General features: G+C 36.7%; 1 protein-coding gene across 1 annotated transcript in view; it reads left to right on the forward strand.

Annotated features, from left to right (window-relative positions):
* Nucleotides 1-12,036, forward strand: part of LOC136569309 (guanine nucleotide-binding protein G(q) subunit alpha) — a 118,283-nt gene extending 106,247 nt beyond the window's left edge. Inside the window, exon 7 of the mRNA XM_066569693.1 lies at nt 1,313-12,036. Within this exon, the coding sequence (XP_066425790.1) occupies nt 1,313-1,503 (191 nt within the window). The 3' untranslated portion in view covers nt 1,504-12,036. The remainder of the gene's footprint in view (nt 1-1,312) is intronic.
* Nucleotides 12,037-13,713: the final 1,677 nt, after the last annotated feature.

Genomic DNA, 13,713 nt, shown 5'->3' on the forward strand with positions numbered 1-13,713 from the left:
CTGCCTCAGAAAACTTATCTGTTTATATTCCTAAATCTCAGAAAATGTGTCATCTATGTATGTATGTGCATATTTGTACACCTGTTCACATGCATACAACCGTTTACTGCCAAAGCTTACTCTTCCTCCACATAGATTTGCAGCACACCAGAAAGTATGTGCTTTCTCTTTCATACATTCCCTTCCTAAATTTTAGTTGCACAAATTGGAAGTGTTACAAATTTTAAGCTTGAAGTATTAAAATAAGGTCTGTTATCCAGTTGGTGACATGTGTGGACATGTGCTGGGCACCAAACTATTGATTTTGTGATTACTGAAGGACAGAGCTACAAATAACAGCTGGATGCTGGTATTTGTATTGCTGTGTAACAACAGAACTAATAAAGAGAATAGGAGGAAACAGCACAGAAAATCTGTGTTCTGTAGAAACCCACATTTCAGAAACACAAGAGCAAGGGAACAATGACTTGGTGGCAACACTAGAATAATGGAACAGGATTCACCAGCATGTGGCTTAAGTTCTTGCTTCTGCACTGCTCTTTTGGCTGTGAAAATGAATGAATCCTCACTGTTGCAGGCTGGAAGTAATTACTTTACCTTCTGAGATCTTTTAGGCTGAAAATGTAGTTTGGTTAGATTGACTCTGTCCTTCTGAGAGTTACAACTTTAATTTAGATATGATAGGATCATTAGCATACATAATTTAGATACCAACTAAAATACTAGATACTTTAAATTGGTTTGAACATGAGCCGTTTACAGGCAACAGTTTCAGCTGGAGAGCAGCTGTGTATTTTATTATCACTTAAAGTAAATTAAGTTCTATTGATGACAATGTCAGACCCAGTTCAGGATATGATTTCTCTATGCTTCCTACTAAAATCCATATAGAACTAGTAAACTTGCAGTGCCAAAATAACTGAAGTATAATTTACATACAGTAGGTTTAGACTGAACATTCACCATTTCTACTAACTTTTTAAAAGATTTAATTATTTAGCTATTTTTTTTAAATTTTCATTCTATGCATTTATAAATCACCTGTTCTAAAACAGGTGATTTATCTTGGTAAAGAAAGAAGATAGTCAGCAGTGAAAGACCAGCTCTGACTTGGTGAACATCTAAAATTTCTTTCCATCTTTATTTTTAATAGTTCCTACCACAAGGAATGCAGCCAGTATATGATAATATTGATTAGTAAAAGGTTCCCCATCTTCTTTTAGGTGGGGATCACAGACTAAGCCTTCCTTATTTTCTTTTAAAGAAGTGGAAATACAAAGTTGACTTTAAGAAAACTGAATTTCTCTTACAGGACCACAGCGGGATGCACAGGCAGCACGAGAGTTCATCCTGAAGATGTTCGTAGACCTGAATCCAGACAGTGACAAAATTATCTACTCTCACTTCACATGTGCTACAGACACAGAGAACATCCGCTTCGTCTTTGCTGCTGTCAAGGACACAATCCTACAGTTAAACCTGAAGGAGTACAACCTGGTCTAACTGTACCTGGGGCATCCTCCAAAACCAACTTTCCATGATTGAAGATATACAAGAGGGACTGTATTATAATCTGTGAAAACAATTTGCATAATACTAATTTATTGCCGGCCTGGACTCTGTGAATGTCCACAGAGTTTGTAGTTAATATTATGATTTTATTTAAAGTATATGGAGGAAAAACAAAAGATGCTGAAGTACATTCACAGCACATTTCCTCATTTTTTAGGTAAAACCATGTGACTCAATGTGTTTCAAATTCTCAGTCGTACATTTACAAAGGATAGCAATTTTTTGCTATTGAAGCAAAATCAAGCTGGTTTCCTCTTTGCCTAACCCTTTCCCTTCCCCTCCTTTCCTACTCCCCTTATCTTTTAAAAGGTACAATGGCCTTTTTTTTCCCCCAGTTGCATTCCTGGGTGAAATATTTTCTGTTGAATGATTCGGTCAGGAAAACATTATCATCACTGTTTAAGTCATCAGTATGACTTAAATTTTACAGTATGTACTTTGAAGGATCAAAAAGTATTGATACTGTGGTTTTTAAATTCTTTACATGGGTGTCTTCATTCTGTCTTCACTTCTGAGACTAGAATATTTGGATTGCAAAACATAATTACAGTTGTCTAAGGATAATAAATGTAACCATAGTTTTACAGTTAAGAAAGGTGCACAGAAGACAGTTATGAAGTAATTAAGACACAATCTGGGATGTACATGGAATATGTTAGAACCTCTTTTTGATTGCCATGTGCCATTTTTTTCTCTCTTCTTTTATTCACAAATGCCAAATAGAAAAGTCGTAGACACTACATTTTCCTCAGTAGCTGTTTTTCTCAGTTGTGTGGGGTGTTTTCTCTTATGTTAGAGCTTTTTTAAGTGTTTGTTTTCCACAGTAAAAAAATTATTTTTATTGTACAAAATTCATGTTGCCAAATCTGGCTTTTTATAAAACCAATGCGCTTGAAACATAAGATACTGATTGAAATGCCAAATGGATGGGTTGGGAACTGACCTGATTGAATCAACTGCCAAATGATTAACACACACAGTTTCAGCTCATGTGTTCCCTTTTTTAGAAAGTGTACCATTTTTTAATGCCAAAACCAACATGTAAGTGAATATTCTATAAGGTGTACTGTGCACCCGCATGTAGTCTAGTAATTTAAAGACAATTTAGAGCTCTCATTTTGTAAGTTATGACATGAGATTGTTTTCTGTAATAATGTCAAGGCACCTTCAGTTATATTACAAGAAGTTATTGATGAGAGATCACATTCAGGAATCTTTTCTGATAAGGTTGATTGTTAATTGATTCATAGGCATTTGATAGGCTTTCATGCAAAATAGCCTTTCTCAATGTTCTTTAGAAGAGATTTATAAATGTAAATGAAGCAGTGACAAAATCATTCTTGAAATTTAAATGTGCAATTTTTAACAAACAAAAGTGCAGCACATATTGATGAGCCTTTATTCCGCAGCTTAGGTTGAAGATTTTTGACCAGGTGCGTGATTGCTAGCAAGAAAATTCTGTATAGAGTTCAGACATGTAATTGGATTGATTATCTGTGATGCCAGCTGGCACTAGAGTGCACTTAACACAAAAATGGCTGCCACATAGCAGCAGATGGGAGGTGGAAAAAAGAATGGTTTATTAGTTGATTACCAAAGTTAACAATAAATACTAATGAGATATTTTTCATCCTTAACCCTCCCAAATTCAAAAGAACGATAATAAGAACAGTTAGTATTTTTTGCTCCCTCTTAAATCACCTTGTAATTTAAAACTGGTTGTAGGTATAGTGCAATTATGAATGCTATAATCATTGTACATACATATATATATATATATATATATGGCAGCATCCATATTGGCTTTGTAATCATTAATTTTTGGCAAATTGAATGTGCTGTATTGATATGTATCTATGTAATTGTATTGTATGTCTTACAGCTAATTCACATTTTAAATAATGTTATTTTATTTACTTTTTTAAGAGAGAAGAATGTAAATTTTGTCAGTTTATTTCTGACTAGGGATTCGTTGTTGTTTTTATTTGCAAAACAAAATACTATAGTACAGAGCGGTACTAGAATCGTGCTGTATAAAATCATTTGCACATTCCTGAGTAGAAGTAAATTGGAGACACCAAGACAGAGATGATTCACATTCAAAACAATGCTCAAATCTTGTCAGGGCTTTATACAGCCGTAGAAAACAATCGATTACAAGAACTTATGCTATTATATCTCATATTGGAACATAAACTTTAACTAGAAATTTCGGGTTTTATTTGACTGATTCGCATTAGGTTATTTTCACTTTCCTGATAGTTGTATTGGAAAAGTAAATTCAGAGATATTTCAAACCATTGTACCATAAGTACTAATGCATATATGCTGTTGCCCTACAAATACCATCATAAAATGCAAAACATCAGATCAGTCTTTCAGAAACTGTGGAAACCTTAGGTATAAAAACAACAACCAAAAAGTCACTATTGTTAATGATTTTAAGGAGTTAAAGTGTTTTATTTAATGAAGCTAAAGCAGGTAGATGTAGATTATAAAAAGTGACACTGACATTCTGAATAGGGGATCAGAACAGTGATTCTTTCTTACATACAGCTTAACAAAATTGGTCCTGATCATGCTGTAAATGCAACATGCTGCAACATGCAGCTTCTGTTTTCACAGTTCCAGTGTTGATAATATCCCTTTTTTTAACCTGGGAATACATTGCCCACACTGAATTCAGTGCTATAAATGGAACTGTGGCCAAAAAAGGAAGGGGCAAAAAAAAAAAAAAGAGGGGAAAAGAAAAAAAAAGACAAAAGAAAAAAAAATACAAACACAACCAAACAAAAAGCCTAGACAGTGGTGTCTAACAAACGTTTGGGGTTTTTAAATTTGTTTGTTTTTTTTTTCTTACGGGATATTGGGTGGGGGAGAAGGAAATGTGGTTCCTTTTGTATAAAAACGAAACAAAAGTTTACTCATGCTTTATAGTTATATTGTGATTGCAGAAGTTTTCAAGAGTGTGTGCCACTGGGCTATTTTCTGGTATTTTTTAGGTAAGTTGAACCTGTGGCAATGTTTAGATAATTTGAGCATGTTCTGGGAAAAAAAAATATTCGGCATGCTGAGGCAAGCTTTACATGAATCACCTAACACAGCATTGCAGTATGACACTTTACAAAACATTTTCTTTTTAAATAACACAGCTGTTCCCACTTGTAGTATATTCCATTGTGGTGGTGGTGGTGGTGTTGCTGTTGTTTTAATTGGTGGTTACTACTATGCCTTATAGTGCTTAAGTCCAGAAGTTTGTGCCTCTAACATGAAGCTGAAGGCAAAAACATCAAGACAGAAACCCTTTTAACTTTGCCAAAATGATATGTTTTCTTTGAATGTTATAAATGGGGAGGAGGGAAGGAAAATGTCTTGGGAACCTGTGTATTCTAATGTTCACTAGCACAAGAAAGCTGTAGTATGTGTTTTACAGAAACCTGGAACTTGCCTTTTTCACAAATTAACTGTCGCTGTCCTTACAGATGTAGGATAATGCAGCTATAAGGGCAGTTTACTTTTTATAATTCAGTCTCTTTTGATTGTCAAGGTGTATGGACTGTACTTTTTAATCATACTGCCACATGATTGTGAATCACTTTTTAAAGTTTGAAAATGGAGAAGAGACTTTTAATGCTGGATAACAGTCAGAATTGACTGCATGATTTGCAAAAACTCTATATGGGGGAAAAGGGCTGCATATAGATTTTGCTAGACTCCCAGCCTTGAGTTGTAAGGTGCAGAAGACTTTCAGATTACTCAACCTCATGACCCTTTCCTTGTTAAACATTCTTCCCAAAAGAATGAAATATTAGGCGAAAACAAGTACATGTTAATCCACATGAAAAAAAATAAAATTTAGACATTTAATTTATTACATGTGCTGCTATTCTTGGAGATCTGTGCATAGTTATCCTGCAGACTATTACATTAGTGAACTAATGAAGTGTTCACAGCATATTAACAAGGCCTACACATGACCTACCTCTAGTTAAGAGATTAGTAAAGTAGCTATGTTTTGGAGAGACTGACATAAGTAATTTAGAAAACTTAAATGTCCTGGTATTTAATTAACCATGGTATTTTAGAAATTGACACTTTTACAAATGCGGTCCCTCTTTTGACATAAACCATAAGTTCTAGAATTTAATAGACATTAAACAACTAAAGCCTTACCAGCTTGTTAGTTTAGTAGAAGTCTTGCAAAACAATAGCTTTAGTTTGAGAAGTGGAGCTACTGATATTTCCTCTGTTTTGCCTTCTGGTTATCTGTAGCATTTTGAGTTCTGTCAGTCATACAAGAATTTTTTCTATCTAGTCAATACATTGGGGTCACAATTAGGATGATAAAAGAATTTTACTCTAGGTTTATCTTGAGCTTTTTCACAGTAGTCATACTGCAGGTAAGAAAGGAAGAGAGATTTTGAAAACAGTGTCAAAAGATACATTAAGTTTTATGTAAATTATTTGAAGTTTTTTTGCTCTCAAAATACAGTTTAAACTGGTTTCCTCATTTACCATGCTGCAGGAAATCCTTATTTGACCAGTTATTAATATTTTTGTTCTTTTAAGGAAGGGATGTCAGAGGCATTTTTAAACTTAAGTATTTAAAATAATATTTGCTGTTCTTAAAGTGTCACATAAGTGCATGTATTGTGTGTTGCTTGAGGGATGGAAAAAGTTTTTTTTAAAAAAACTAATATTGTACAGTTTCTGCCCCTCAAAAATGTTGATGGTTAAAAATACAGTATTTTTTGCCATATCTTCATACTATAGCATCTTCATTCCTTGAAATTTAGTTTTTCTGGAATATTTGGACTTATTGTTCTCCCAAAATGATTCTTATTTGGTAAATGCTGGAGACATGTATTACTCCAAAATTACTTTTTAATTATACATGTTCCATCATCATTGTCTAAATATTACAATTTCCAGAGTATCTTTGTTACAGCCAGATGTTCAAAACATTTAGGGTTTGTTACAGCAGAGAAGGTAATTTGACAGTATTATAAAAGTTTTGGAGTTTTTTTGGCTTTTGTACAATGGAAACTCAGAAGCATGGGAGAAAAGAAATAAAACCTATGTCTCAGGAAAAGAAAATTCATACTTTGCAGACAGGAAATTTTCTTAAGGCATTTTGGATGATTGCAGTACTACTGCAAGAGTAGTTAGTGTTTCTTAGATCTTTTTGTTCACCTATGTCATGACAGCCGTAACAGAAAGAGACCTCTGTGCTACTTTTCAGGAGTTTGACTCATACCTGGTCAACAATCAGTGGATCTGAGATCGTCATTACTGAAGAAATAGTATTTCAGGCAAGTTGCAAAAATTAGTTGGTTCTCTATTAAGTGAACAAAGCAGTTGGGGTAAGAATCCTTACCTCAAACAGAGTGCAAACTGTTTGCCTAAGCAAAGATAAGAGTGAATGGTTCCTCATTTTTCTTTCCAGTTGCAGAATGTATGGGAGAAGGATCAGTCACTAGGAAAGGATTAATTTTATGTCTGTGTCTCAGTGAAGATAATACCAACAAACTACAGTGTCATTGTGACCTTTAGATATGTGAAATAGATGTAGAAGCTGTATCTGTGTGATAAGTTGTGCAGACTTGTGATTAAAATCTTACATCAGATGCTATGATCATCTCACCCAATTACCAAGCACTTTGTAGGATACTGTCCCAAACATATAGGAGTTCCAGAATATTTTAAAAATGCCACAAAATGCACAATTCTCAGTTCCTCAGGAGCACATCTGATATCAGTATCTGATACGAAGGCACCAGACCCCTCTCACAGCTCATTACTGTTAAAAGGAGCTACCCTCCAAGACCTCTGATCCTGGTTTTCTTCCGCTCAGAGCTTTCTCTCCCTTATGTCAGCCCTGCTGCTTTGTCAATGAACTGGGTGGAAAAACAACCAATTTATTTTTGCTCTTCTTGCTTGGCTGCTTTATTAGTCTAATTTTCAGGGCTTTCAGCCAGTTTGGCTGACCAGTGGTTCCAAGAAGTGCTAAGCTGACCAAGTGGAAGGGGTAGAATTGTGTGGCCCAAAGGCTTAGAAATGAGGAAAAAAGGGAGTAACACATTCCTCCCTGAAAACCTCATCCTAGTACTGTAGTTTCTAAACCCTTTATTTTATGCACTATTAGCTATTCTGGCTTGGAAGTGTTGCACTTTTCATTTTTAAAGGCCTTGATTGCATACTTATTCTAAAAAAAAAAAAAGGAAACTGCAAAACAAGGAAAACTCTTGTTCCCCTTTAGGAATCACAAGTTTCTGTGTACATAGACTAAATGAAACTGTAGTCAGACTGATGACTGATGCCAAGAAATCAAACTTAGTGTTAAGGATAGAAAAATACAAAAATTGGACTTTTATTCATAGCACCAAAAAAACCTCAACACATAGCAAAACAAAACAAAAAAACCCCAAACAAACCAAAACTTGTTTTTTTTCAGTAAGCTCTAAAAAGATGATGTTTTCTATCTTATTTAAAATGCTGTGTTGCTGGGCACGATATTCAAGGTTTACTGTGTTTTGTCCAAGGCACTTCTTTCTCCATTCACATTTATTTAATATCACACTCATTAATTGCTTCCTCTTCCACTCTCATTAATTGCCATCTAAAGAAAATACAGTATTGCTTTATGTATGTGCACTCTGGAATACTTTCTGATCCTTGTGAATTAAATGTAAATTGGTCTGGTAAAATTCAACAACTGCTGATGTGTAGTACAGCTGAAGAGGAACACACTTTCTGCTTAATCTTCTTCCTCCCACCATTTTGTCTTGATTATTTTTTGATATCTTCCCTTTATCTTGTTTGCCACAAAGAGAAGGTTTCTTGACATACCAGATTCAATTCTGGAAGTCATTGCAGAGTTGATCATACTGGCTGCATTAAAGACAAATTGTGAATAAGAACAGCTTCAGAAGGTTCCTGTAATCAGAGGAAGATACAATTAGCCTTTTGGACATGCATTTCAGAAAACTGTAAAACCATAGTTGGAGTACAATCATTTGAACAATGTAGTAGGCAAACATGGCCCAAATGTTGCCATTTTAGTATGTCATTTTGCATTGTCAGTAGAGAGCTGTTTGCTAAGATGTTGCTGAAAATTTGCCTTTTTTCCTGCAGTCCTGTATGAGGCGGTTAATGCAATAATCAGGCTGGCACTCAACTGAAGAGATGCATTAATTCGACAATAAGTTCAAATGTATTCTTGCAGAGACTATTGCATAAGATTACTTTATATGATGCTAGCAACAACAACAAAAAAGATACTTGCATGCATGCAGTAAATATTTAAGATATTGCACTTTTATACATTTATTATGAAGAGGAATCACTCTCTCCCTAAAAATAAAATTCCATTTATCTCACAATGAAGTATCTGGAGTCTCTTAACAATTGTCAATTACTTGTGCACACAAGTGTGATTATTGTATACTAGAGGTTAATTAATCTGTTGTCACATGCTGCAGAATACTTGGTTTATTTCAAATGCTTTTGGAAAAGCCAAGTAATGTTTTTATTAGTATCTTGGTGACTACTTTTCTCATGTTTTTAGAAGAACACTCACAGTTGCTGATAAGACCTGATTTATTTTAGCTCAAGAAATTAACTGATTTACTATTATTATCAAAGTTTTTTATTCAAGTGCTTTAGAACTTCACTGTTTCATCTCACTTTGCTGAAGTTAACCAACCTGAGTGTAATTGAGAGGCAAAAAGCTAGATATAAATGTAGTCAAATTTGATACTTCCCTTGCATAATAATCTTTTAATGTACAAATAAATTACATTACTATAATTTAGCTGATGGAGCTATTCCTCTTGAATTGCAACAAGCTGTGGTGGTAGTAAAAAGAAATCAGTTGTCCTTATATACATAATCATATTATTCAGATTCTTTACAAGATGTTGGAAGAGTTCAAATAATATTATGACTCATACATGTAAAAACAGCTTAACTGATTTTCAGTATTATTTAATGGTCTAGAAATTGTTGGAATACCTTGTAAGAAGTTATAGAACTGGTGCTACAAGTGAAAGATTTCTGTGGTTATGGATTAAATAATTCTCTTTTGATACATATTCACACTTATACATGCTGATTTTATTTCTGCTAATATGAAACAAAAGCAATTCCACTCTAGATAGCAAAACATAGTCCTCAATTAAAAACCAGAAGGGCAAAGCATTACATAGCTAGAAGGTAAATACAGGGCTTAATCTAGATGATAGTGTACAATGTAAATGAGCACGACAAATTTCCTAAGCAGAGAAAAGTTTATGTAAACTGAGAAATAATTTGTGAGTTGTTTAGTTGACTGTTCACTTGTTCAAGCTTAATAGAAAAGCATTTGAGATACTTTATTAGCATCTCTCTAGGAGACATCTTTAAACATTTTGAAGTTCAAAGCAAAGTAGGTTAAAAGCTCTTTCTCCCTTACTCTGATGTTCTGGAGTTAGAAATACACACTCACACTCACAATACATACATTTCGGGATGTTTAAACAGATACTTCCGAATTGCAGCAGAGGGGGATAGTGAAACACTGCGAGGCATGGAAGGCAAACCTTATGTCCCCAGTCATGTAGATGAAATTATTTTGCCAGTTGATCTGCAAAATACACATAACTTAATTATTTTGTTTGTCCTCTCAGTAGAAAATATTATGGCTTCAGTATCCTAGAACAATCATTTTAATTCTAACTGAAGAGTTCTTAATTAACAACTCTTCAGTTTTTTTAATGGAAATAGGGACAATTGTTGTCTTACCCTAGGCTACAAAAACAGCTTAACACCTTTCCTGAACTCTTGGTCATTCAATATTTGATTTGCTGTCTTGGAGAGCCACAAGTATGACCTTTATTTAGCCTTCTGTTGCACAGCAGGCAAAAAGACAGGTCCTAACCACAGGAAATTAATGAAAGGGCAGACAAATTTAGCTGCTGCAGATTCATTTTCTGCACTCTATTCATACTGACTTAGTCTTTGCTTTTAATAATTCTGTGACCAACTCAGTTTAGGAGAAAATAGTTTCCCTTGTCTGCCTGGAGGTCTTTTGATTAAAACTTCTATTCCACTCATATATATATATGGAAAAGAAATCTGCTTCTCAGAAGAGGCTTCTTTTACAGCTGATTATCTGATATTTCCAAACATTAACTTGGTAATTGACGGTCTGTAAGTCATAGAGGGTGTAGCATTAAAAGAAAGTGTGTATTTCCCTCATTTAGGCTGACAAGCATTATTTAAAATGCTTATGGGTACATGGAAATTGCTATTCAGTGCACAGCGATCACCTTGGCCTGCTGGGTCACTTGTGAACCCAGGGCCCTAAAGAATGGAAGTCATAGCAGAAAGTCATGGTGTCAGATGTTCCTGTGTTCAAAGGAAGAGTAGATATGCTGCTGCTTTTGTGGAACAAAATTTCTCTACAACAGAGATACCCATTTTCTTCCTTCTCCCTATCATTTTTATACATAAAAAACCAACTAAACAGCAACAACAAAAAAAGCAAAACCACCACACCCAACCACAAAAACCAACCCTAACAAACAAAACCTCCCAAAGGAGCTGGGAAGGCTTATCACAAACACACATTCCTGACAACAGTTTTCAGCCATGTTGTTTGAGCCTCTGAGTGCCCAGGTTTGCAAATATGACCACTGGCTGTTGATGTTGAGCCTGTAACTACATCAAGCCTGCAATGTCAGGCAGGATTTGATATGTGGTATGAAATATGTGGGTGCTGTTCCCTAAGAAGATGCCTTTCTCAAGTGGCAGGAGAAGTAATACGTAATGACAGGTGGCCATCAACCATCTACTAAGATCTATGGTGAGAACAGGCAAGACACTGGAATGTGAAGAATTCCACAGACCAAAGTTACTGGTACAGGAGGGGACTTTCTTATGGCAGAAAACTATTACACTTTAACCAAAAATACACTGGGAAAATAGCAGTGTGGCATATGTCATACCACTTAATAAAAGTTCCTTTGAAAATAAAAATTGTAAAGTCTGAGGTGATTTGCCAAGACTTCAAGGCTGTCATTAAATAAAACACAAGTTGAGAATATATCTGTGCATATACTACCTAGCAGTAAATTCGGGAGCTGTGACATTTGGAAAATGGCATATATAAATGACATAAAGAATGCAACACTAAGCCAATGGCAGGCCGCACAATTTTACTTCTTTCATCACAGACAAGTACAAATGCTTTTAAGTACATTTTTCTATTTGTATGTGCACATTTCTATTGGCATAGCAAGCATATCCAGGCATTTTGTGATGACTGAGAGTGCCACAGTCTTACAGATAATGCTTACCTATGTAAAGAATTTTCAAGAAGTTATTGTAAAACCATTGTAATTTCATAGTTGTTAATGAAAACTACAAGTTGTATTTTGTTTGATTTTTTTTTGTGTTAAATTAAACAAGTTTATTTTAAAAGTGTTTTCTACAAGAGCCTGACTTTCTTGATATTTTACATCAAAATATAGCTATGGTTTTGCTGCTGGCTGAAGAGGACTCGGTTTCACAAACTACAATGATAATGGGGAAATTATGCATGCTGTGGTCAAGAGACCAGAAGTACCTTGTGAGAGCCACGGGCCTCTCCTGACTCTGCCTCCTTGCCCTCTCCCCAGGGGAACGGGAGCCAAGAGAAAGTGGGCCAGAAGCTTCCTGGCTGGGGCTGGTGCCAGTTTTAGGAGAAAAGCCAGAGCTGCCCGTGCGGTGCCGCCCGCGGGGAGCGCGGCTGGCCGGAGACACCGGCGGCTGTGGGAGGGGGTCCCGGGGACGCTGGCACCGGAGCCGGGCTCTGCACCCCGACCGCCCTCTCAGCCCGCGCTACTCCGCTGCCGCCCGCACGGCACCTGCCTCTCGCCCCTCGCACAGCACCAGCAGCCCCCATCCCCGGCTGGGCCAGGCGGGACCACCACAGCCCCGAGCTGCCTCCGCACTTCCCTGCCGGGGGTCCCGCAGCATCACCAACAATTCACACGCAGCTCGTGTCCCCCGCAGGCACACACACCCCGCTGCTCGGCAAAGCGACTCCCGCCTCTGGGGAGCTGCCGCCATCCATGCGCTGCTGTCTCCACTGAAACATCCGCGGCGTCCGTCTGGCTGCAGGTACTGCCCTGTGACACAAGGTGATAGCAGGGCTTGGCAGAGCTGCTGCAGGTTCTGGGGTCATCCTCTCACTATTGGCATCCTCTCATCCGTCCTTTATTTCCCTGGATGGGAATTGTCCCTGTCCTTGCAATAAGCTGGGGTCACTTATTCATACTTGCACACAGTAGACAGTATCAACCACCTATCCATGTACCTGTGTACGTATGTATGCATGCTTGTGTGTGTGTGTATTTATGTATGTATCTCTTCAGAAAGTTCATACAATTTAGAATCAGGATCATTTAGGTTGGGAAAACCCTTTAGATCACCAAGTCCAACCAGTGAGTGCAGCTGCCATGTTGACCACTAGCCCATGTCTCCCTAACTGCCAGATCTACTCAGCTTTTAAATTTCTCCAGGGATGGTGACTCAGCCACTTTATGGGGCAGACTGTTCCAGTGCCTGACAACCCTCACAGTGAAGAAGCTTTCCTAATACTCAGTCTAAATCTCCCACGGCACAACTTGAGAGCATTTCCTCTAGTCCTGTTGCTTATTACGTGGGAGACTGACCCTACTGCACCACAGCCTTCTGGCAGGCAGTTGTAGAGAGCCACAAGGTCTCCCCTGAGCCTCCTCTTCAGACTGAATAATGCCAATACCTGGTATTTATTACTGGAGAGAAAGGAGAGTTCCTGGAAGTAATTTATGTACCTGATACTTTGAAGAAGTCAGTTTACAATAGCTTGGGAAAATTTTAAGTGATGTATAGAATAAAAAAGCACAGAGTTTTGCAAAGAAAAACCACAACTTTTAAGACAGTTACTAGATTAATAATGAAGATTCAGTAATAAGACAGATACTGCTGTATCATTTTTACTCAGTAGCAAAGGGAAGTGAAAGGCAGTACAACACAGAAAAAAAAATCTAGTCATAAATAATCAGAATTCAAGGGTAGGGAGTACCACAGTTAAAGGGAAGTTTAAATACCAAAGGACGAGGTAGCACCAAAAAGACA

The sequence above is a fragment of the Molothrus aeneus genome, chromosome Z (genome assembly GCF_037042795.1).
Source record: "Molothrus aeneus isolate 106 chromosome Z, BPBGC_Maene_1.0, whole genome shotgun sequence".
NCBI lineage: Eukaryota > Metazoa > Chordata > Aves > Passeriformes > Icteridae > Molothrus > Molothrus aeneus.